At 37.8% G+C, this 22,445-nt stretch overlaps 1 protein-coding gene across 1 annotated transcript in view; it reads left to right on the forward strand.

The window, feature by feature from the left end:
- LOC113616456 (cilia- and flagella-associated protein 47-like) overlaps positions 1–22,445 on the forward strand; it is a gene marked incomplete at its 5' end in the record, with an annotated part of 358,695 nt that overhangs the window by 106,216 nt on the left and 230,034 nt on the right. Inside the window, 4 exon segments of the mRNA XM_027099781.1 lie at positions 4,792–4,856; positions 6,132–6,266; positions 9,735–9,851; positions 18,409–18,567. Coding sequence (XP_026955582.1) covers positions 4,792–4,856; positions 6,132–6,266; positions 9,735–9,851; positions 18,409–18,567 — 476 coding nt within the window.

The raw sequence follows: 22,445 nt of genomic DNA on the forward strand, positions 1-22,445 counted from the left end.
GAACAAGACAAGGGTGCCCACTCTCACCACTCTTATTCAACATAGTTTTGGAAGTTTTAGCCACAGCAATCAGAGAAGAGAAGGAAATAAAAGGAATCCAAATCGGAAAAGAAGAAGTAAAGCTGTCACTGTTTGCAGATGACATGATCCTATACATAGAGAATCCTAAAGATGCTACCAGAAAACTACTAGAGCTAATCAATGAATTTGGTAAAGTAGCAGGATACAAAATTATTGCACAGAAATCTCTGGCATTCCTATATACTAATGATGAGAAATCTGAAAGTGAAATCAAGAAAACACTCCCATTTACCATTGCAACAAAAAGAATAAAATATCTAGGAATAAACCTACCTAAGGAGACAAAAGACCTGTATGCAGAAAAGTATAAGACACTGATGAAAGAAATTAAAGATGATACAAATAGATGGAGACATATACCATGTTCTTGGATTGGAAGAATCAACATTGTGAAAATGACTCTACTACCCAAAGCAATCTATAGATTCAATGCAATCCCTATCAAACTACCACTGGCATTTTTCACAGAACTAGAACAAAAAATTTCGCAATTTGTTTTGAAACACAAAAGACCCCGAATAGCCAAAGCAATCTTGAGAACAAAAAAAGGAACTGGAGGAATCAGGCTCCCTGACTTCAGACTATACTACAAAGCTACAGTTATCAAGACGGTATGGTACTGGCACAAAAACAGAAAGATAGATCAATGGAACAGGATAGAAAGCCCAGAGATAAACCCATGCACATATGGACACCTTATCTTTGATAAAGGTGGCAGGAATGTACAGTGGAAAAAGGACAGCCTCTTCAATAAGTGGTGCTGGGAAAACTGGACAGGTACATGTAAAAGAATGAAATTAGAACACTCCCTAACACCATACACAAAAATAAGCTCAAAATGGATTAAAGACCTAAATATAAGGCCAGAAACTATCAAACTATTAGAGGAAAACATAGGCAGAACACTCTATGACATAAATCACAGCAAGATTCTTTCTGACCCACCCCCTAGAGTAATGGAAATAAAAACAAAAATAAACAAATGGGACCTAATGAAACTTCAAAGCTTTTGCACAGCAAAGGAAACCATAAACAAGACCAAAAGACAACCCTCAGAATGGGAGAAAATATTTGCAAATGAAGCAACCGACAAAGGATTAATCTCCAAAATTTACAAGCAGCTCATGCAGCTCAACAACAAAAAAACAAACAACCCAATCCAAAAATGGGCAGAAGACCTAAATAGACATTTCTCCAAAGAAGATATACAGACTGCCAACAAACACATGAAAGAATGCTCAACATCATTAATCATTAGAGAAATGCAAATCAAAACTACAATGAGATATCATCTCACACCAGTCAGAATGGCCATCATCAAAAAATCTAGAAACAATAAATGCTGGAGAGGGTGTGGAGAAAAGGGAACCCTCTTGCACTGCTGGTGGGAATGTGAATTGGTTCAGCCACTATGGAGAACAGTATGGAGGTTCCTTAAAAAACTACAAATAGAACTACCATATGACCCAGCAATCCCACTACTGGGCATATACCCTGAGAAAACCGAAATTCAAAAAGAGTCATGTACCAAAATGTTCATCGCAGCTCTATTTACAATAGCCTGGAGATGGAAACAACCTTAGTGCCCATCATCGGATGAATGGATAAAGAAGATGTGGCACATATATACAATGGAATATTACTCAGCCATAAAAAGAAACGAAATTGAGCTATTTGTAATGAGGTGGATAGACCTAGAGTCTGTCATACACAGTGAAGTAAGTCAGAAAGAAAAAGACAAATACAGTATGCTAACACATATATATGGAATTTAAGAAAAAAAAATGTCATGAAGAACCTAGGGGTAAGGCAGGAATAAAGACGCAGACCTCCTAGAGAACGGACTTGAGGTTATGGGGAGGGGGAAGGGTGAGCTGTGACGGGGCGAGAGAGAGTCATGGACATATACACACTAACAAACGTAGTAAGGTAGATAGCTAGTGGGAAGCAGCCGCATGGCACAGGGATATTGGCTCGGTGCTTTGTGACAGCCTGGAGGGGTGGGATAGGGAGGGTGGGAGGGAGGGAGCTGCAAGAGGGAACAGATATGGGAACATATGTATATGTATAACTGATTCACTTTGTTATAAAGCAGAAACTAACACACCATTGTAAAGTAATTATACCCCTATAAAGATGTTAAAAAAAAATAAAAATATAAAAAAATATAAAAGTATGATTTAAAATGAGACTTTGAATTACAGTTGCTCCTAACTTAAAGGCATTAGTTTAGCAAACATAGTGACATCAAGATTGAAAGAGATATATTGATATATTGGTGTTAGAGAACAGTAAACATGCAATATTTTATCACCTTCTAATTGACATGCTGATAATATCAAGCAATTTGCCTTGAAACTGCAATTTAATAAGATTCAAATCTTATAAACATGTATTTGGCCTATTCAAAAATGTAAAACAAGGGCTTCCCTGGTGGTGCAGTGGTTGAGAGTCTGCCTGCCAATGCAGGGGACACAGGTTCGTGCCCCGGTCTGGGAAGATCCCACATGCCGCAGAGCGGCTGGGCCCATGAGCCATTGCCGCTGAGCCTGTGCGTCTGGAGCCTGTGCTCCGCGACAGAAATGGCCACAACAGTGAGAGGCCTGCGTACCGCAAAAAAAAAAAATGTAAAACAAGGTGTTAATAAGCACTTTGATTACTGAGGAGTAACACTTTAACCAGTGTTATACAATATGTATATATATTAGAAATGAATATGTCCTTTTGTTGTAAAATTATTATGGTTCTATTTTTTACCAACAAAATGACGTACACAAGTTGTTTTCACAGAGTTTGCTGCATTTTTTAGAATAATGCATTATGGGGCCTGGCCTATTTTCTGCTTTTTAAAACACTGTGTCTCATGCCTTTGCAAAGCCCTTGCACTTTCTATTCCCTCTGCTTGGAGCTTCATTTTCTTGGATATCTTCACGATTCTTTTTCCCACTTCACTCAAGACCCTGCTCAAATATCACATTATCTGAGAAGCTTTCCCAGTACCCTCTCTAAATTAGTACATCCTTCAGTCCTTCTCTTTCTTGCTTATTTTTCTCAGTAGTGTTGATCCCCGGTCATATTTATACCCTGCCTCCTCCTGTAGAATGTGAGCTTCTTAACAGGAACAGTCTATTCTGTTTTGTTGTTCGCTGCTGTAGTCTCAGAAAAGTGCCTGGAAAATAACAGATATCAAATATTGAGTAAATAAATAAATGAATGAAAAATGAGTGAATAATGGGACACACTCAGGTTTTATATATTTCTCTACCCTATTTCAGACAATTGAGTGTACATTAGCTTACTAGTTTCTACCTGCTAGTACCAATGTAGGGATCAGGTCGAATGGTTAAATTAGAAAGAGGCAGTTTCCGTGTTCAGTATGTACCTGAGTACAGGTCTGCATGGTTAATAACTGTGGTGGTCCATGAGGAGAAGCTCTCTGAAGGGCTTTACTTAGGTTAACTTGGACTGAGCAAAAGTCATACTCAGTGCCCTGGATTTTTACTTCTCAACATTGACACTTACTCCACTCATCCCTCTCCATTGGTAAAGTCTCACCATGGTTACAGCTTGGTGCAGTGGTGTTGTGCAGGGTAGATGGATAGAGCTGCACTTCACACCTTTTGATTAAGGAACTCTGAGGATGGGGCCTAGCGATCTGTGTTTTAGTAAACTCTCCATGTGATTCTGATGCACTCTAATGTATGAAGCAATTAGCCCATAGTATCACAAAAAGCAATTTGTGCTTTTAAATTGTTCACAGAATGGTACTTATTTACCAGTTATATTTGAAAAAGAAGTCCCTTTTTTTTTTTTTTTTGTGGTACGCGGGCATCTCTGTGTTGTGGCCTCTCCCGTTGCGGAGCAACAGGCTCCGGACGCGCAGGCTCAGCGGCCATGGCTCACGGGCGCAGCCACTCCGCGGCATGTGGGATCTTCCCGGACCGGGGCACGAACACGTGTCCCCTGCATCGGCAGGCGGACTCTCAACCACTGCGCCACCAGGGAAGCCCTTTTATACAATTTTTAAAGATTACTTTAAAGTTCTTTAGGTTATTTTCATTGAAATTTATCATAAAGGTAAGACTGTGCTTTTCTAAAGGTTTTTCACTCTAATACCCTGATTATCAAAAGTATTTTTCAATTAAGATAAACATTTTTTTTCATTTCCAAAATACTGCCTCTTCATCCTATTACACCTTTTTCAAAGGTGAGTTTTTGGAATAATTTTGTATTGCTGCCTATATATTTTATGCTGTAGTCACTATAACTGTTCAGAAGACTTTTACTGGCCTCAGGCTTGGGAACCAGAGTATCCTGCCACTAGTTCTACCCTTTCCCCAATGAACACATTTCCCATCACTATAGATAGCTCTCTTTGGATCACACCCAGAGGCTGGCCCATATTCTTCATTTCGTGGGAATTAAACTCTGTATTCCATTTTTCAGTTTGTCCTTATGTTGAATAATTTTCCTATATATGTTGACTAACATTGTCCTTAGTGAAGAAATGTGAGATGACAGAATACTGATGAGAAACTTTGAGGTCCTGATATATTTCTCAGTTTTCCTCACATCATACTCACTAACAGTTTTCTACCCTGCCGAGGCTCCCCCTTTTCCCCCTAATAATCTCCTCCCCAGGCACCTTTATTGGTTAGCCTTACTGCTTATTGACAACAAGAAAGAATAAACCTTTGTGTTCTTTCAAAGAAGGAAAAGAATGTTTTCGGGAATGTGGACTAGCAGATGATCAAAGGGGCTGTCATTATTCTGTGGTAACTGCTGCCAGATTTCAGAATCAAGTGCTTTAGTTTCACATAACACTTTAGATATACTTAGCTCTGGCACTATTTGTGTTTGCAAGCCAGGCCTGGATCATTTTCAGTTGCTATGTGAATGTGTGCCATTAAGTCATAGTAGATCTTCATTTTTTGGAAATGTTAGGAGCTCCCTGTTGACTAACAATGACAGAGCTGCTTGTTGATCAGTGGTGTTTATATGTCTTTGAGTCTTTGCCTCAGACCAATCCCAATACTTCATTGCTGTGAATAATTCTTCCCCACTACTTCCACCTTTCTCTAGGAGATCATAAGCACTACATAAACTGAGAGAAAGAATCCTTCCTCCTTCTGCTCCTGACTCTACATTTTGGGTTTAATGCACATTCTGGCTATGTTGATTGTCCCTGCTGTTATTCCTCCCTAATTCTGGATTTTCTCTCAAATCTCTTCCAACAGTCAGTACTAATTTATCTTGTTTATCAGTATAATTACATTTTCTGCCTTACTGTGATTTGTTCTAGACAAAGTACTTCCCCAGCCACCTCCCACTGCCCCTACCTGATCTGCCCGAATTGTTGCTCTTGTGTTATTCCTTGTTCTGAAATCAAGTCCCTCACCCTGGCGTCCACACCCTCCTCTATGTGGCCGTGGCAATCCTTAGTCTTTTCTTCCACAACTGGCCCCTTCTTATCTTATTATGCGTGATTTGGATTGTACTTTTTCTTTCCCGAATGAACACTATACTTCCTATATCCTTGTCCTAGAGTTCTTTACCTTTCTGATAGAATATACCTTTTTCTCACTTCAAACACCAACTTATTTAAAATCCAAGCATTCTTCAAGGCCATCCCATCTGCTACCTCCTCCTTTGGGCTTTTGCTTGAAAATCTCTTGCCATCTTTTACCTTAGTAGTTTGTCTACTATTACCTTTTACCATATTATATACTTTAAGTCAGGGATGGTATCTTAATCACATTAGTCAGTATTTCTAGTGCACAGTATTTTTTCTGACTTCTGACTAGCTTTTATCACATCTTTGAGGCTGTGAGGTCATTGTTATATTTAGAATACATCTAATTTATCTTTTAACACATAGGTGAAGCTGTTCTGATTCACAGCAATATTTTGTTTGCTCATAGCAATATTTCAGTGTCAATAACATTTTAAGATGTTTTAAGTAATTCAACAATTGATGTACTGTGCTTTAGCTCTTTTTATATATTTTATCTGTATTTCCTGTAATTTATAATTCTCTTTTTTGAAACTAGGCTACTGATATCTGTGATCCCAATCCAATCCTGATGCTCATGTTTTGTGTCTGCATGTATGAAAGACTTCCTGCATATCTCCCCAAGAAGGTGGTGCCCTTTCATTGTACTCTTCATGACACTGTGTTGAGAGAGGTAAGGATATCTTTGGGGCCAAAATATACGTGGAGTTAAACGTTTAAGTGGGTTTTAGATATTTCTTTCTCAACCCAAAATTAACAAAAGTATCAGTATGATAAAATAAGCCTTAAATGTTTTTTCCTTCTAAACTAAAGGTATAGCAGAGTGAAAGGGAGAATTTTTCCTTAATAGTAATCACTACCTACAATGAAATGATGCCTCATTTATTTGAGGAATAGGGTGGGGAGATGGAAAATGAAAGTTAAGTACTTTGAAGGGCAAATCATTCAGGAAACTTGAGATCCATTTCATGTACAAGAAGACTGACACAGTAAGTAGAAACTTGTGATCGGAGTATGCCTGGCTTTCCTTTAGGGAACTTTACACATCCAGATGAATTTTGTTCAAATGAGGATATGGAAAGGGAAGTAATTATGAAAGCACTCCTGACCAGGGCCACTGTTAATCCCCACTAAGGGCTTTTATATATGCTAGAGCTGCTAAATATGTAACAGTGAATTTTTTTAATATGCAGGAAAAATTAAAAATGAAATTTTCAGTCCTGTGACCCTGACAAAACTATATAAATATGTCCATGTTTTGCAAGTGTTTTCTTTGATTGAGAAATATCTTGTCAGGGATCATCAACAGCACTTTAGTTTTCAAACAATATGTTTCATATGAATACTTGTGAAATATGTTGAGCATACAGTTTTATTTCTTATATTTGTTTAAGACTGTTCCTTCTACTAGTTTTCATAAAATCTTCAACCAAATTCTCTCCTTCTTTCTCAGGAAAGTCTGGGCTGTTAGAATCTTACTATGTACAGAAGTTAATTTACCTCTTTGGTCAGATCATTTTTATTCCTTGTCCTTAGGCTGTTTTATGTATTCCTCCTCATGTTAAGCTGGGGGGGTGGTAATTTGATACTTTTGATGCAAAACACGTCCATATTTGGTCTTCAAAAGGTACATCCTGGTGTTTTGTAGATGTAACCTTTTTGAGAAAATAACTGTGCAGGCTCTGTGACTGTATGAGTGATGGTTAATAAGGATTCAGTTAAAAGTCAGGAAAAACTCAGGTCCTTGTCTCAAAGTGTAAAGGGCTCAATTTAGGGAAAGGAAAGCCACTCCTCCTGATTTTCTGTTAGCAAACATTGAGATATGATCCTTTTTTAAAAATTTTATTCCTTTCCCTTTTTTTGTTGGAAAAAGAGATACAAAACTCTTCAGAGAACTTTTTCAACAGTATTTTGTACGGTAATTCACTACGTGCAATGATAATTAAGGGCCTTGGGTACTAACTGGCCTAGAGCTGTAATTACAATGAAGAGGACTTTTGACTTCAGAATCAAATTTCTGAAGAGTTAGAAATGCTTTGCTTAAGCCTGCAGAAGATAGGAGAGGTCTGAATTAGATTTAAGCAGTGATTTATTTCACTTAAGTATTATTACTAGTTTTCTAATTCTGTACACGTTTTAATTTCTTTATGCCGTTTGATTATTATTTTGAAAAAGTTAATAACACAAGCTAATTTTTAAACATAAATTTTATTTGTGATGTTAAAAATCAGATTAAAGCATATTAAAATAGAAACATGGTTTCTTTTGACACTTTTTACTAAGAATAATGTTCACACTTTAAGATTATAGATGCGATTCTACATAGAACTTTTATTTTTCACAAATATAATAAACATCTTTTGAAGGAAACAATAAAAATTAAATAGAAATGCAAAATAAAATATTAATTACAACATACTTTGATTTTAAATTTCATTCAAGAAAATCACTGATTTGGAAATTGCTGAGAATCTATGGCATAGTTTGCCCATATGCATCAACACCGTAAATGGCAGTGCCTAAGTAGTAGAAAGTCATTCTTAACAACCCTTTCAACCTTCCAGTATAAAGAAAAATCTCAAGAAACGGCTACTATAATTGAAAAAGTATTTTTGTAGCTATGTGTCACAAATAGAATACTGGGACCATTAAACAGTATAATGATCAGTGAAAAAATGTAGAGTGCAGTGATTTTCTGAGATACTTTTAAAAGCAATAGAACTATCTTTTTTTTTTTTTACTTTTTGAAACAAAATTTACACAGGAGCACAATAGTTAAAGAATGGCTGTCATTGCAAAAGGAGAATTGAGGTTCCAAAACTTGCTTTCTTTCCTTGAACAGCTTTCCCTTCTCCCCATCTACCACTCACATGACCCCTACATGAAATCCTGGAATTGGGTGGAATAATCTGACCACAGATGGGCCCTATGCCTTTGCATCATTTATTTATTTTTTTATTTTTATATAAATTTATTTGTGTGTGTGTGTGTGTGTGTGTGTGTGACATAATGAGAATGAGTAGCTTTCTTCAGATCTCAGGGCTGGTTATGGAAGTTCCAAGACTATAAACCAGTAACAGTTCATAGTACATCTACTATTATTTTCAACATTTCCTTCCAGAAAATGGAAATTAGCTCTCTGTGACTTAAAATCACTAGATCTGTTAATTAATACTTTAAATGCACACATACGTACATTAAAAATAAGACACTAGAGGAGTCTTGCCTCGATTGTTACTGAGATCTGTAAACAGGTAAGCAACATGAGAGCCCCAAATTTGAGGGTAAACAAAGGGTAGAAACTCTTCAGCAACAACTTACTTGTCTTGGTGGTTACCAAAGTTCTTATTGAAATATAAAAGTAGTTAATTTATCTTTCAACAGATATCTACCATATTCTATCTATGACTATAGTTCCTGGACTGCCTAAGTGCTGTCACCTTTTCCTTACTCTAATTTGGCCAACCATTCACTTCCCTCAGGTCTTCTGTGTCCTCTGGGTCAGTACTTTCCATGATAACTCTGTGTCGTTCTAATGTGTATTTTTTTTTAATCCCCATTATATTCTGCATAAACACTTATAAACTCACATTTTTCATGAAATGCTCTCTAAAAATGAAGTAACTCATTCTCAAATATTCTCCATATCTTGGCATCAGGAAGGAAGGGACAGCCAACCCTTAGCTCTACTACCACTTCTAGATGAGGCCACCATCGTTTTCAGCCTGGACCTCTGATACTAAACCTACACTCCTTATAATGCTTTCTACACTGAGCAGCCAGAGTAACCTTTTTGTAAATTGGATTATGTAAGCTCTCTGTTCCAAATTCTTTAAAGATTTCCCTTTGCAGTACAGTTAAAATCCAAGTTGCTAACTTTGGATTTCATATCTTCAAAGATCAGGTGTTCTTACATCTGTAATTTCCTTGACTGGTAGCTCTTTCTCCCTGCCCACTTCTGGAAAAAAACAATAATACACACACACACTATCTTTGAACACAAATTCTGTTTCCTTCCAGTTACTATACTAGGAGTAAGTATTTTCATGATTAAAATATATAGCTCTTTGATAAAAATAAGAAATGTTAAGTTATATATTTTTAAAATTCATGATCTCATTTATACTCTTCTTCAACATAGATCCTACTGAAAAATTCAAGCTTGAAAAACTTAGTGTATAATGCTACAATTATCGGAAGAGATGCCACTGACTTCTTCCTCTCCCAAGGGAAGGTTGTGACAGTTTCTCCAAAGTAAGTGTTTTTTTTTCTTTTAATTTTGCTTCACTGAACATATCAACCCTAGAGAGTTAATGTGTGTTATAATTACAAAAGAGCGAGCTGGATTTGTTTTTTTTTTTAAATAAATTTATTTATTTTATTTATTTATTTTTGGCTGAGTTGGGTCTTCATTGCTGCTCGAGAGCTTTCTCTAGTTGCAGAGAGCAGTGGCTACTCTTTTTGTTGCGGTGCACAGGCTTCTTATTGCGGTGGCTTCTCTTGTTGTGGATCATGGGCTCTAGGCACATGGGCTTCAGTAGTTGTGGCTCCCAGGCTCAGTAGTTGTGGCTCGCAGGCTCCAGAGTGCAGGCTCAGTAGTTGTGGCGCACGGGCTTAGTTGTTCCGCGGCATGTGGAATCTTCCCAGACCAGGGCTCGAACTGGTGTCCCCTGCATTGGCAGGTGGATTCTTAACCACTGTACCACCAGGGAAGTCCCTGGATTTGTTTTTAACAGATATATATGTGTAATGAAAAGATTTCCACTGCTGATATAGATAAGTTTTTCATATGTTACTGAGATTTCTCACCAATTTTGTTTAAACAGTTCTAACAATATAAAGCATTTACTTTTTATGTATGCATTTAATTTTAGTTTATTTTGCATGCATATGGTCCGTAGAGAATAGCCTCTAAGTTCTTTATGTACTACAGTCCCAGTCCAGGAAACTGGAACCAGTGTGTGCTAAATATATATATATAATATTTAGTTGTTTCTGATTATAAATGCACTTCGTGCTCATTGTAAAAATTTAGAAACTATGAAAGATTGAAGAAAAATAAAAGTAAAGACTAAAAATCTTACCTCAAAGATACCCCCAATGTTTCCATTTTTCTCTGTCGCTTCATAATCATTGTATATTTATGTATGGATGTATACATACATGTACACTCCCAAATTGTGATGATATTCTATATAGTCTCATTTTTTTTTTTTTTTTTTTTTTTTGTTTTTTTGTGGTCTCTTTGTTGTTTTCTTTCTTTTTTTGCGGAGCACAGGCTCCGGACGTGCTGGCCCAGCGGCCATGGCTCACGGGCCCAGCCGCTCCGCGGCATGTGGGATCCTCCCGGACCGGGGCACGAACCCGTGTCCCCTGCATCGGCAGACGGACTCCCAAGCACTGCGCCACCAGGGAAGCCCTATAGTCTCATTTTTATTTGATTCTGTTCACATGATACTTGTTTAATGTTTCAGTTACTAGCCCATTCTCAAAAATAAGGAACAAATGAAAGCCTCAGAGAATAGTCTTGAGAAATTAAATATGAGCATAATATATAATTCTTCCTAGATCAAGAAATCCTACTTCATATATTAATGTGTTAATGATGGCAAATACTCTTATTACATATTACAACAATGATATGAGAATAGCTGTGTCAGTACCACAGGAGTTGACAGATTTGATAACCAGTAATGGTCTTTAACCAGTCTTAAATTTTAGTCATTGTCTTTGTATTCAATTACTTTTTCCTTGTACAAAGCAACAGACTATAACTGCTAATTATCTTTTAGGTTTTTGAACTATACCTTAAACTGAATTACTTTTCACATGTAGTCTTTATTACTTCTAATATATCAAACACAGAAATAATTGGAAATGGGAGACAACTTTAATTGTATTTAAAATACGAAGAAACCCAGTTACAGTAGTACATTTGACTTGTGTCATTAGCCTCTGTTCATTTTCTTCAGTTGCTGCTCCATGCTAAAGGAGTATATAATTTATAAAATCTGAATATTCATGGTTGAGACTATATCCAGATTGAATTAAATATGAGAAAAACAATTCTCCACTCACCTCCATCTGTATTATAAATCAAATCCCAGAATAAAACTCTTTGTAAAAACAGCCCATTTGTTTTCCAAGTTATATTTCTTATACGTCTGTTATAAAACACAACTTTGGTAATACAAATTCATTTGGACATTGTCACAGTACCATTTGTCTTCCCTCAGGACTTTGATAAATGATCTCTTCTCTGCCCTTCAAATAGGATGATACAAGTGAAAAGAATTAAGTCCCCCCCGACCCTTTGTTCACTCATAAACCTGATAGCCTCTTCCAGTATTTCAAAGTTCTCATGATGTGGAAATTCTTCCTAACAACCACACTAAACCTCTGATGTCGTAGCTTAAGACCATTTTTCTTGTTAGTTAAATTAACAATTAAATTTATAGTTTCTATTATAAATGTAAAACCTGTATACCTGCATTGTTGAAAATTTGCACTTAACAGAAAAGTATAAAGAGGAAAACAAAAATTGTCTAGAATTCCATCAGATAAACACATTTAATTTATTCATTTCTTTCCAGTCTTTTTATATGAACAAGTATGTGTTTATTATAGCATATATATAATTAGATGTTTACAAAGTATATGTATTATATATATAAATATTAAAACAATATATGTTAAACATTTGTTATGTATGAAATCTATATAGCATACACTTTTATGTACCTTTTCATATTTAATCATTCTTGCAACCATACTAGTGTCCTCGTTTTACAAAACAAGACATTGGGCACAGAGACATTAAATCATTTGCCCAATTTTCCCTGCTATTAAATGGTGAAATAAAGATTCAAAACCAGCCAATGTAAATCCAGAGTTAGTACTCTTATTAAACTAACACCTGCCATACTGTGTGTCTGTGTTTGTGTATATCATATTCATACAGAGCCCTTGGCATTCAGTGAAATGTGACTTTGACTATTTGTAAGAAATCCTGAAGATCCATGACATATAATTATATCATTTTTGCTTCTCCAGGAGCTGGTTTGTGAGAACATTTCACTTGGGTGAACGTAATTCCCATTAATTTCTCAGCGGTGCTTTTTTCTTTTTATTCACCATTGTACCTTTAATGGTCTGCATCAATATAGAAAATATTTATGAATATTAGCTTCTTGAGGTTTTTAACACATGCCAAGTGAACGTTAACTGACCATATATCCATGTACACTTATACATGTAATCATGAATATATGTATTCATATTTTGACCATATTGTACATGTATTCTTGTTTTCAACTTCTTTATCTTTTTTAATCAAAATTTAATTTGAATCTGCTTTAACAACTCAGATACAGAAGAGTTTAACATGCAAAGGAAATCCTTCTCCCCTCATATTCCCATCTCCAGAGATCCAATTCTATTTTTTTTTTTTTTTTTTTTTTGCGGTACGCGGACCTCTCACTGTTGTGGCCTCTCCCGTTGTGGAGCACAGGCCCCGGACGCGCAGGCTTAGCGGCCATGGCTCACGGGACCAGCCACTCCTTGGCATGTGGGATCTTCCCGGACTGGGGCACGAACCCGTGTCCCCTGCATCAGCAGGCGGACTCTCAAACACTGCGCCACCAGGGAAGCCCAAAGATCCACTTCTTGAGTGCCTACTTTTAACTCTTTCAACTATGTCTAATTTTAGTTCTTCCAGTGGTTGCCTCCATAAATATAAATAATCTATATATCTTTGCCAGTATTTTTATTATGTCAACTTCAGAAATAATGTCTTGACATATAGCTATAATATTTGATGGTCTTGCTTACTTATTCCTCTAGATGGATCACCCTCCCACCAAACATCACTAGTTTTATCCTCTGTTCATTACTGTTCCAAGAGTAAAAATGTGTTTTGTAAATATTTCTTATGCAATCAGTGTACAAAGCATCTTTTGATGCTTTTTTTAAGCTGAGAAAATAAATTCTAAAGAAGTGAGTAAATTTAATCCTTCCTTCAAGTATACCACATTCTAGAGCACCTTACCTTTCATTCTTATTTGGACTGAGTGCTTTCCAGACCTACTGAAGAGCTTAGTATTGGGCACTCTATATTTCTCTTTGGATAGAAACTAATATCCTTCTCTTTCTTAGTGTACTCACTTATTTACTAAAAAACTTCCTTTATGAAACCTTCTAATAAAAAGTATGGGAGAGGTAAATTCCTAAAATTTTTATTTTTAGGCATGTCTTTTGACTACCTTTACACTTGATTTATTTTTTGCTTCGTATATTTTTCCAAGATGAAAAGGTTTTTCCTCATAACTCTTGAGATAATTGTTCCACTTGCCTCATGGTATTCAGTATTGGTGATGAGAAAGTCTACTATAATTCTGTTTTCCCACACCTCTGGACATTTTTAGGATCTTCCATTGTGTTGTGATATTGTTCCAGAATGCATCAAGGAGGGACTTTTTTTTTTTTTTTTTTGCGGTACGCGGGCCTCTCACTGCTGTGGTCTCTCCCGTTGTGGAGCACAGGCTTCGGACACGCAGGCTCAGCGGCCATGGCCCACAGGCCCAGCTGCTCTGCGGCATGTAGGATCTTCCCAGACCGGGGCACGAACCCGCATCCCCTGCATCAGCAGGCGGACTCTCAACCACTGCGCCACCAGGGAAGCCCAAGGAGGGACTTTTTAAATTCACTATCTGGGTGCACAGTGAGTCCTTTAATTATGAACTTGTTTTCCATAAGCTCTGAAAAATTCTCTTAAATAATTTCTTTCATCATTCTCTCACCTCCATTTTCATTGTTCTCATTTTCCAACCGTTAGTTGTTGGATACTACCTGTTAATTGGATCCTCTGTATATCCTATCTTATCACTCATATTTTTCAGCTCATTGCTTTTTTCTCTCTTTATCAACAAGCCTTCTTTTCCAACTGTTTCCTTTAGGAGATACATAGATAGATAGATAGATAAATAGATAGGTGATCTCCTATATATATTTGTAAGAATACTTTCTTTTGCATTGAGTATCTCTATTTCATAGCATCCTGTTCTTAAACTGGAGTTATAATATCTTAATAAGCATCTCTGATTTTTATATTCTGACTTTTACATTCTCATCTGTGACCTGTATTATTTTTATTTTCTTTGAGATCAGTCAGTATGTTTGTTTATCTTGGTCTCAGTGATATAAAAATATCTTTTTAGACTAAATAATTTAGAAGACTTTGGTTTTTACACATAGGGTTCAGAAAATATTTTATTTTCTTTAAAAAATCTATAGGTTTATCATTATCAGATATTATATAATTATCTATGTGCACCATATCCTGTTTTAGATTCTGTCTGAATCATGATTAATAATGGCTCTTTCTGCCAGTTGTGGATTTAAATTCCCTGAGGTATCATTTATATAGAAAAGATTAAACAGCTATACCAGCATATAAAAAAACATTTCTGCATCTAACTTGATGACTAAATTTAGCTTGAATCATAGAGTGACTGTCATAGAAGTGAAAGTATACTTTTAGAAAACCATTCTGTTTCTTTTTTTCTCATTATTCTCATTGAGCCATCTGGGCACTGACATTGATGTGTCATATATTTATTTTCCATCCCATCCAAAAGCCATGTTGAAGTAGTCTATGAGGTACATATAATATCAAGGAGACTTTTTTTGAATGAGGGGGAGGCAGTTGGAACAAAAAGAAAATAAAAGATAAGAAAATTAAGATAAAGTCCATAATTATGATATGCATCTGGAGACATAAGATACTTACCTGAAAAGGACAACCCACTTGATTCTGAAATTTCTAACACGCTCAGGAAGGAATACTGGTCATTTCCATGCTTAAATATGACTACAAAATGTATAAAAGGAATATCTGTACTCAGGAGAAGCTCAAATCTTGATGGTCCTAAAACCAGCTGTTGGCTTCATAAAAAGGATACTCTATTTTAAAATGTTTCATAAAACTTAAGTATAGTTCCATAAATTTATTTACTAAGTGCATGTTATCTAGCTTATGGTCATTCTTTTTTTTTTTTTTTTTTTGCGGTACGCGGGCCTCTCACTGTTGTGGCCTCTCCTGTTGTGGAGCACAGGCTCCAGACGCGCAGGCTCAACGGCCATGGCTCACGGGCCCAGCCACTCTGTGGCATGTGGGATCTTCCCGGACCGGGGCACGAACCTGTGTCCCCTGCATCGGCAGGTGGACTCTCAACCACTGCGCCACCAGGGAAGCCCACTTATGGTCATTCTTGAACTCCATTTTTCATCACCTTCCATGGAGAGCCCATCCATTACCTCATCCTATTGATTTTACCCAATGTATCTTAAATTTGACATCTTTCCTCTTATCTGTCTCTTCTATGCTAATTTAATGTACTATCATCTTTAAACTGGGCTACTACAATAGATTCTTAAAAGGTTTCTCTGCAATCCATTCTTTATATTAGAATGGCAGTAATTTTTTTGATGTAAATTTGGTCATGTTACTCTTCTGCTTAAAATATTCCAATAGCTTTTCATCACCATTAGGATATAGACTGAATATCTCAACATGGCACGTCATAATTTCTCATTTTAGAGGCCTTGTCTTGGATGCCTTCTTTCATCCCCTACAAATTCTACCTAACCCATTCTCGTCCTCCATATCCTACCTAACATATCACTTCCTCTGATCCTTCAGACTACATCACACTCTCCATTATGTGCCCTTCTATCACTTCATAGCACATACATAATTTGTAATTTTCACATTTATTTTATGATGACATAATTAACGTCTGCCATATCCTATAAAATGAAAGATCCAGGAGATCAGGAATAGTGTATTTTTTTTCCAATTACTGTATCTCCCAAACCTAAAACAATGTCTGGAACATTATAAATTATAAATATTAATTGAGTGAATGGCTTTATCTAGTAATGAATTTTAGAATATCTAGAAAAATCCTAAGTCACTCACAGGTATCCTAACACAGAGTTTGAGCCTATACACCCAAAAAAAGATCTCAAGGTCAAATATTCTTTGTTTTCAATTAAATTTAAGCCCTTGAGCTTTTCATAATAGCCAAGAAAGTGTCCTTTAGCAGAGGTTGAGATTAGTGATATTATATCTGAATAAAATCCTCCCCATTCCTGCTGGTTGTGAGTTGTAATTTTCCCTAAGAAACAATTTTGAGAATATTTCAATTGATTTTGAAAGTCCTCCATTCATTTTACTCTGTGCTGCTCCCGAAACTCACCCATTTAACAGAGATTCCTCAAAGGTTCTGGGAAAGTTAAGCCAAAGTATAATGCCGAGAGAATCTATTCCCATCTCCATTCCCAACTGTGTCTATCCTAAGGGAAGGTGACAGGTGATAGTTTGTACAAAGAATAACTGTGATATGATGTATAATGCTAACTGTGCTAAAAGCCAGTGAAAAAGCAATGGTAAAAGGTCCCCACGGTTTACCACCCACAGCTGTGGCAGCAAGGCAAGGCAGAAAGACTCAGCCATTAAAGAAACATTGAGCCCATTTTTTATTCAGAGACCTCATTACTTCTATAAACAGTGAAAGCAAGAGTTAACAAAGGGGCCAGATCTCCATGTCCCTTATGCAGAGTGACACCAAAACAACAGGGACCAGATGACTGCATCATGCATGGAAGGACACCTGTTGCTGACAGTCAGTTTCATGCTGCAACTAAGCAGTTTCTAGCCTGTAACTCTACCTTGTAGGAGGATAGACGGCAAGCCTCAGACCTCATCAGAATGTAGGAGGCAGTGAGAAACTGTCTGGTGACAGCCTCTCAGGGAGGATAGGGAGGCAAGTGAAAAATGTTCTTGTAGCAGTGCTTCCTGAAGTTCCATGCTCTTATGTTATGGGAGGATCACAGAGCTTTCTGCCAAGACTTATATCCACTGCAGTTAAGCCTTGCATGTGTTTGGCCTGTGTTGTTATGCAGGGCTGCCAGGGTGCCATGGTTGACTCATTCCCCTAGAAACTGGGAAGTAAAATTTCCGAATCCATCGATTCTTTAAACAATTCACTATGGTTTAGACTAGAAAGTTGAAGATTAAATGAGATGGACATGTTTTCCTTATTCTTTCTTTTAATTAAGTCTATCTTTCAAATAAAAGTCATGCTACTTATATACCGTTATTTTGATTTGAGGTTCGAATTTTATTTTCAACCACAGTTTTAAGTATTTTTTTAATTCTTTGTCTTTCTCATTTTTTCCTCCCTGCAATCAAAAGTCATTGATAGGGCTTCCCTGGTGGCGCAGTGGTTGAGAGTCTGCCTGCTGATGCAGGGGACACAGGTTCGTGCCCTGGTCCGGGAAGATCCCACATGCCGTGGAGCAGCTGGGCCCGTGAGCCATGGCCGCTGAGCCTGCGCGTCCCAAGCCTGTGCTCCGCAACGGGACAGGCCACAACAGTGAGAGGCCTGCATACAAAAAAAAAAAAAAAAAGTCATTGATATAACTAAGAATGTGCCTAAACAGTAGCACAGAATGTCCTATGAAATTCACAACAAAAATACATATATGATTTCCTGTGGCTAGCTCTTAGAAAATCCAGTATTCAGTAGATTATACATACATTTGAAAGTTAACTTTAGGTTTTACATACTGGATCAAGATGTTTTGACTGACAGCAATAACTAGATTGTAGGCTTTCTAAGATCTGCAACAATCTTTAACTTTATTGTAGCAGTGAGTATTTTGCAGGGTGAGGTTACTAGGCACATACACTGAATAGATGCTTGTTGTCTTTTTTCACTACAATATTTTCGTTTTCATCTTTTGTTAAATAGAAACCAAATTACTGTTTGGTTTGAACTCTGAAATTTACCAGTCGCTTCCTCCATCCTGCTGAAGCTTCACTGCTATTAATTTCAAAACCTAAGAGTGGAGCAAGAGGTACTATGCTGACTTTTGCTCTCAAGGGTGAAGTCCTCAATTTTAAAGCCATCGTAAGTAAATGTTACCTATTTTATATGTTTCTGCTTTTCTCAGGCCATGGAGTGTCCCAAGCACAGCTGTTCTAAGTTTCATCTCCTGGCAGCTCTTGTTCTTTGAGATCATGTGTGTATACAGACACAGATGTGTACTTAACTTACATTTGCACAGTTTTTGGCTTCTGTATTTCTGATATTTTTACTTTGATACTCTTTCTTTGGAAATAAGTCTCAATTTTATAATAGAAGTTAAAGGGACTTGTGTTTTTATAAATGTTTTATACAATTTTAAAGGTTACTTTCCATTTATAGTTATTATAAAATATTGGCTATATTTGCTGTGTTGCACAACACATCCTTGAGCCTATCTTACACCCAATAGTTTGTACCTTCCACTCCCCCCCACCTCTAGTAACCATTAGTTTGTTCTCTGTAACTGCGAGTCTGTTTCTTTTTGTGTTATCTTCACTAGTTTGTTGTATTTTTTAGATTCCACCTATAAGTCATATCATACAGTATTTGTCTTTCTCTGTCTGACTTATTTCTCTAAACATAAACATAATGCCCTCCAAGTCCATCCATGTGGCTTCAGATGGCAAAATTTCATTCTTTTTTATGGCTGAGTAGTATTCCACTGCGCACGCGCGTGCGTGTGTGTGTGTGTATATATATATATATATATATATATATATATATGCTGGACGCTTAGGTTGCTTCCATATCTTGGCAATTGTAAATAATGCTGCTCTGAACATTGGGGTGCATGTATCTTTTCAAATTAGTGTCTTCATTTTCTTCATATATGTACCCAGGAGTGGAACTGCTGCATCACATGGTAGTTCTATTTTTAGTTTTTTGAGAAACCTCCATACTGTTTTCCACAGTGGCTGCACCAACTTACATTCCCACCAACAGTGTACAAGGGTTCCCCTTTTTTACATCCTCACCAACATTTGTTATTTGTGTTCTTTTTGATGATGGCCATTCTGACAGGTGTGAGGTGGTATCTCATTATGGTTTTGATTTGCATTTTCCCTGATGATTAGCAAGGTGGAGCTTGTTTTCATGTGTCTATTGACCATCTGCATTTTGAAAGCACTTGTACTGAGTGCTATTTTAAGTTCAGCTTTTTAGGATTGTATCTGTGCTTTTTATCAAGGAGCCATTCACTATACACGTAGCAATTTACATGCCCTTCTTCTATGGAGACTTGTGATTTAAGTTAAAGCAGTCCCCGGACCTATGTCTCTTTTTGTTTGAATTAAGGTTCGGTGGTTTACACAGCATAGAAAATGTTTCTCTTATAGGTGCATTCATCAATTTATCTTGAGTGTCCTATGGAGCAAATCCATTAGAAAGATTACTAAGACTGGCATTTAGTGAGATTTGATGATGTTCCAGGCAGAGTTCTAAGTGTTAATATCTCAAAGGTTGGGGCAGAAGGATTTTTAAACCTCTGTAAAATGGTTGTGATATTGCTTTGATTGACTTTGTGTAGCCATTAGTCTAAATATTATTTTCTACCATGGATGTATGGTAAAGAAGTAAATTTATGTTGCCAGATTTCCATATGGATTACAAAGAATCGTAGGTGTGCAGTGGCTTGAGTGGGAAGAAAAGAGAATGACTCTAGTAAAGGCCACTTCTGTGAGGAGAGCATTAAGATGCTCACCTGTACAGAATGGCTTATTCGATAAGGGCACCCAGGAGAAGGAGCAGGCATTTGATTGTCACTGAGATGTGTATTGTGATCTTCTGATTTCCTCCTGAATAATGAACTCTTACACTTCCCAAGCCTCTCACACAAATTCTCTGAAACAAAACATCTCTTTGCCACATGTGTCTAAGAGACCCATGGATGGTGTTAGCGTGTCATTATCATGGCTCTGGGGCAGAAAAGCTGACACTTGGAGCTTGTGTGATCTCTGTTTACTTCTCCATCTGGCTACTCATGGTCTTACACACCAGGAAATAGTTTGGAAAACAATGGAGAAATAAGGTGAGAATATGATTAGTCTAAAAATTTGGAATTCCTAGAATCTTTTCTTTCATGGAAGTCTTTTGGGTAATTTGAGTTTCAGTTTTATATATTTGTACTTTTATTATAGTTAAAATATGTCAGTGCAGCCACCATGTTATAAACCCAGGCATGCCACAGTCACACACATTCCAACACAGATATTCTTGCACTCACACACCAGTGTGCACATGCACACACACACATACACACCTGCCCCTTCCTTATGTCATATGTATTAGGTATATATAAGATTGATTAATTTTCAAACGGAAAATCATACTCAGTCATTAACAAAATGAATTTTAAGGAAATCAATTTGGGAGACACTATTGTGAAAGATCATTCATTGGTTAGCATAGTACTATGGATCAGTGATGAGGAATAATCTATTTTTATTCTTTCCCACCCAGATTTTAACAGTATAATGTTTAAATATATTAATATCGGATCACTGGGGAAGATGACAGAAGAGTAAGATGCAGAGATCACCTTCCTCCCCACAGATACACCAGAAATACATCCACACGTGTAACAACTCCTATAGAACACCTACTGAACGCTGGCAGAAGACCTCAGACCTCTCAAAAGGCAAGGAACTCCCCACGTACCTGGGTAGGGCAAAAGAAAAAAGAATAAACAGAGACAAAAGAATAGGGACAGGACCTGCACCAGTGGGAGGGAGCCGTGGAGGAGGAAAGGTTTCCACACACTAGGAAGCCCCTTCGCGGGTGGAGAGTGCGGGTGGCGGAGGGGGGAAGCTTCAGAGCTGCGGAGGAGAGCACAGCGACGGGTGCGGAGGGCAAAGCGGGGAGATTCCCGCACAGAGGATCAGTGCCAACCGGCACTCACCAGCCCGAGAGGCTTGTCTGCTCACCCGCCGGAGCGGGCCGGGCTGCGAGCTGAGGCTCGGGCTTCGGAGCTTAGATCCCAGGGAGAGGACTGGGGTTGGCTGCGTGAACACAGCCTGAAGGGGGCTTGTGCGCCACGGCTAGCCAGGAGGGAGTCCGGGAAAATGTCTGGAGCTGCCGAAGAGGCAAGAGACTTTCTCTTCCCTCTTTGTTTCCTGATGCACGAGGAGAGGGGATTAAGGGCGCTGCTTAAAGGAGCTCCAGAGACGGACATGAGCCATTGCTAAAAGCATGGACCCCAGAGACAGGCATGAGATGCTAAGGCTGCTGCTACAGCCACCAAGAAGCCTGTGTGCAAGCACAGGTTACACTCTACACCTTGCCTCCCGGGAGCCTGTGCAGCCCGCCACTGCCCGCGTCCCGGGATCCAGGGACAACTTCCCCAGGAGAATGCACGGCGCGCCTCAGGCTGGTGCAATGTCCTGTTGGCCTCTGCCGCCGCAGGCTCACCCCGCACTCCGTAACCCTCCCTCCCCCGGGCCTGAGTGAACCACAGCCCTGTAAGCAGCTGCTCCTTTAACCCCGTCCTGTCTGAGCGAAGAACAGACACCATCCGGCCACCTACACGCAGAGGCGGAGCCAAATCCAAAGTTGAGCCCCAGGAGCTGTGAGAACAAAGAAGAGAAAGGGAAATCTCTCCCAGCAGCCTCAGAAACAGCAGATTAAAGCTCCACAATCAACTTGATGTACCCTGCATCTGTGAAATACATAAATAGACAACGAATTATCCCAAATTGAGGAGGTGGACTTTGAGAGCAAGACTTATGATTTTTTTCCCCTTTTCCGCTTTTTGTGAGTGTGTATGTGTATGCTTCTGTGTGAGATTTTGTCTGTATAGCTTTGCTTTCACCATTTGATCTAGGGATCTATCTGTCTGGTTTTTTTTTTTCTTTATAAAAATTTTTTTCTTAATAATAATTTTTTATTTTAATAATTTTATTTTAGCTTATTTTATTTTACTTTAT

The sequence above is a fragment of the Aethalodelphis obliquidens genome, unplaced genomic scaffold (genome assembly GCF_003676395.1).
Source record: "Aethalodelphis obliquidens isolate GAN/ISIS:26980383/991018 unplaced genomic scaffold, ASM367639v1 scaffold141, whole genome shotgun sequence".
NCBI classification, from domain to species: Eukaryota; Metazoa; Chordata; class Mammalia; order Artiodactyla; family Delphinidae; genus Aethalodelphis; species Aethalodelphis obliquidens.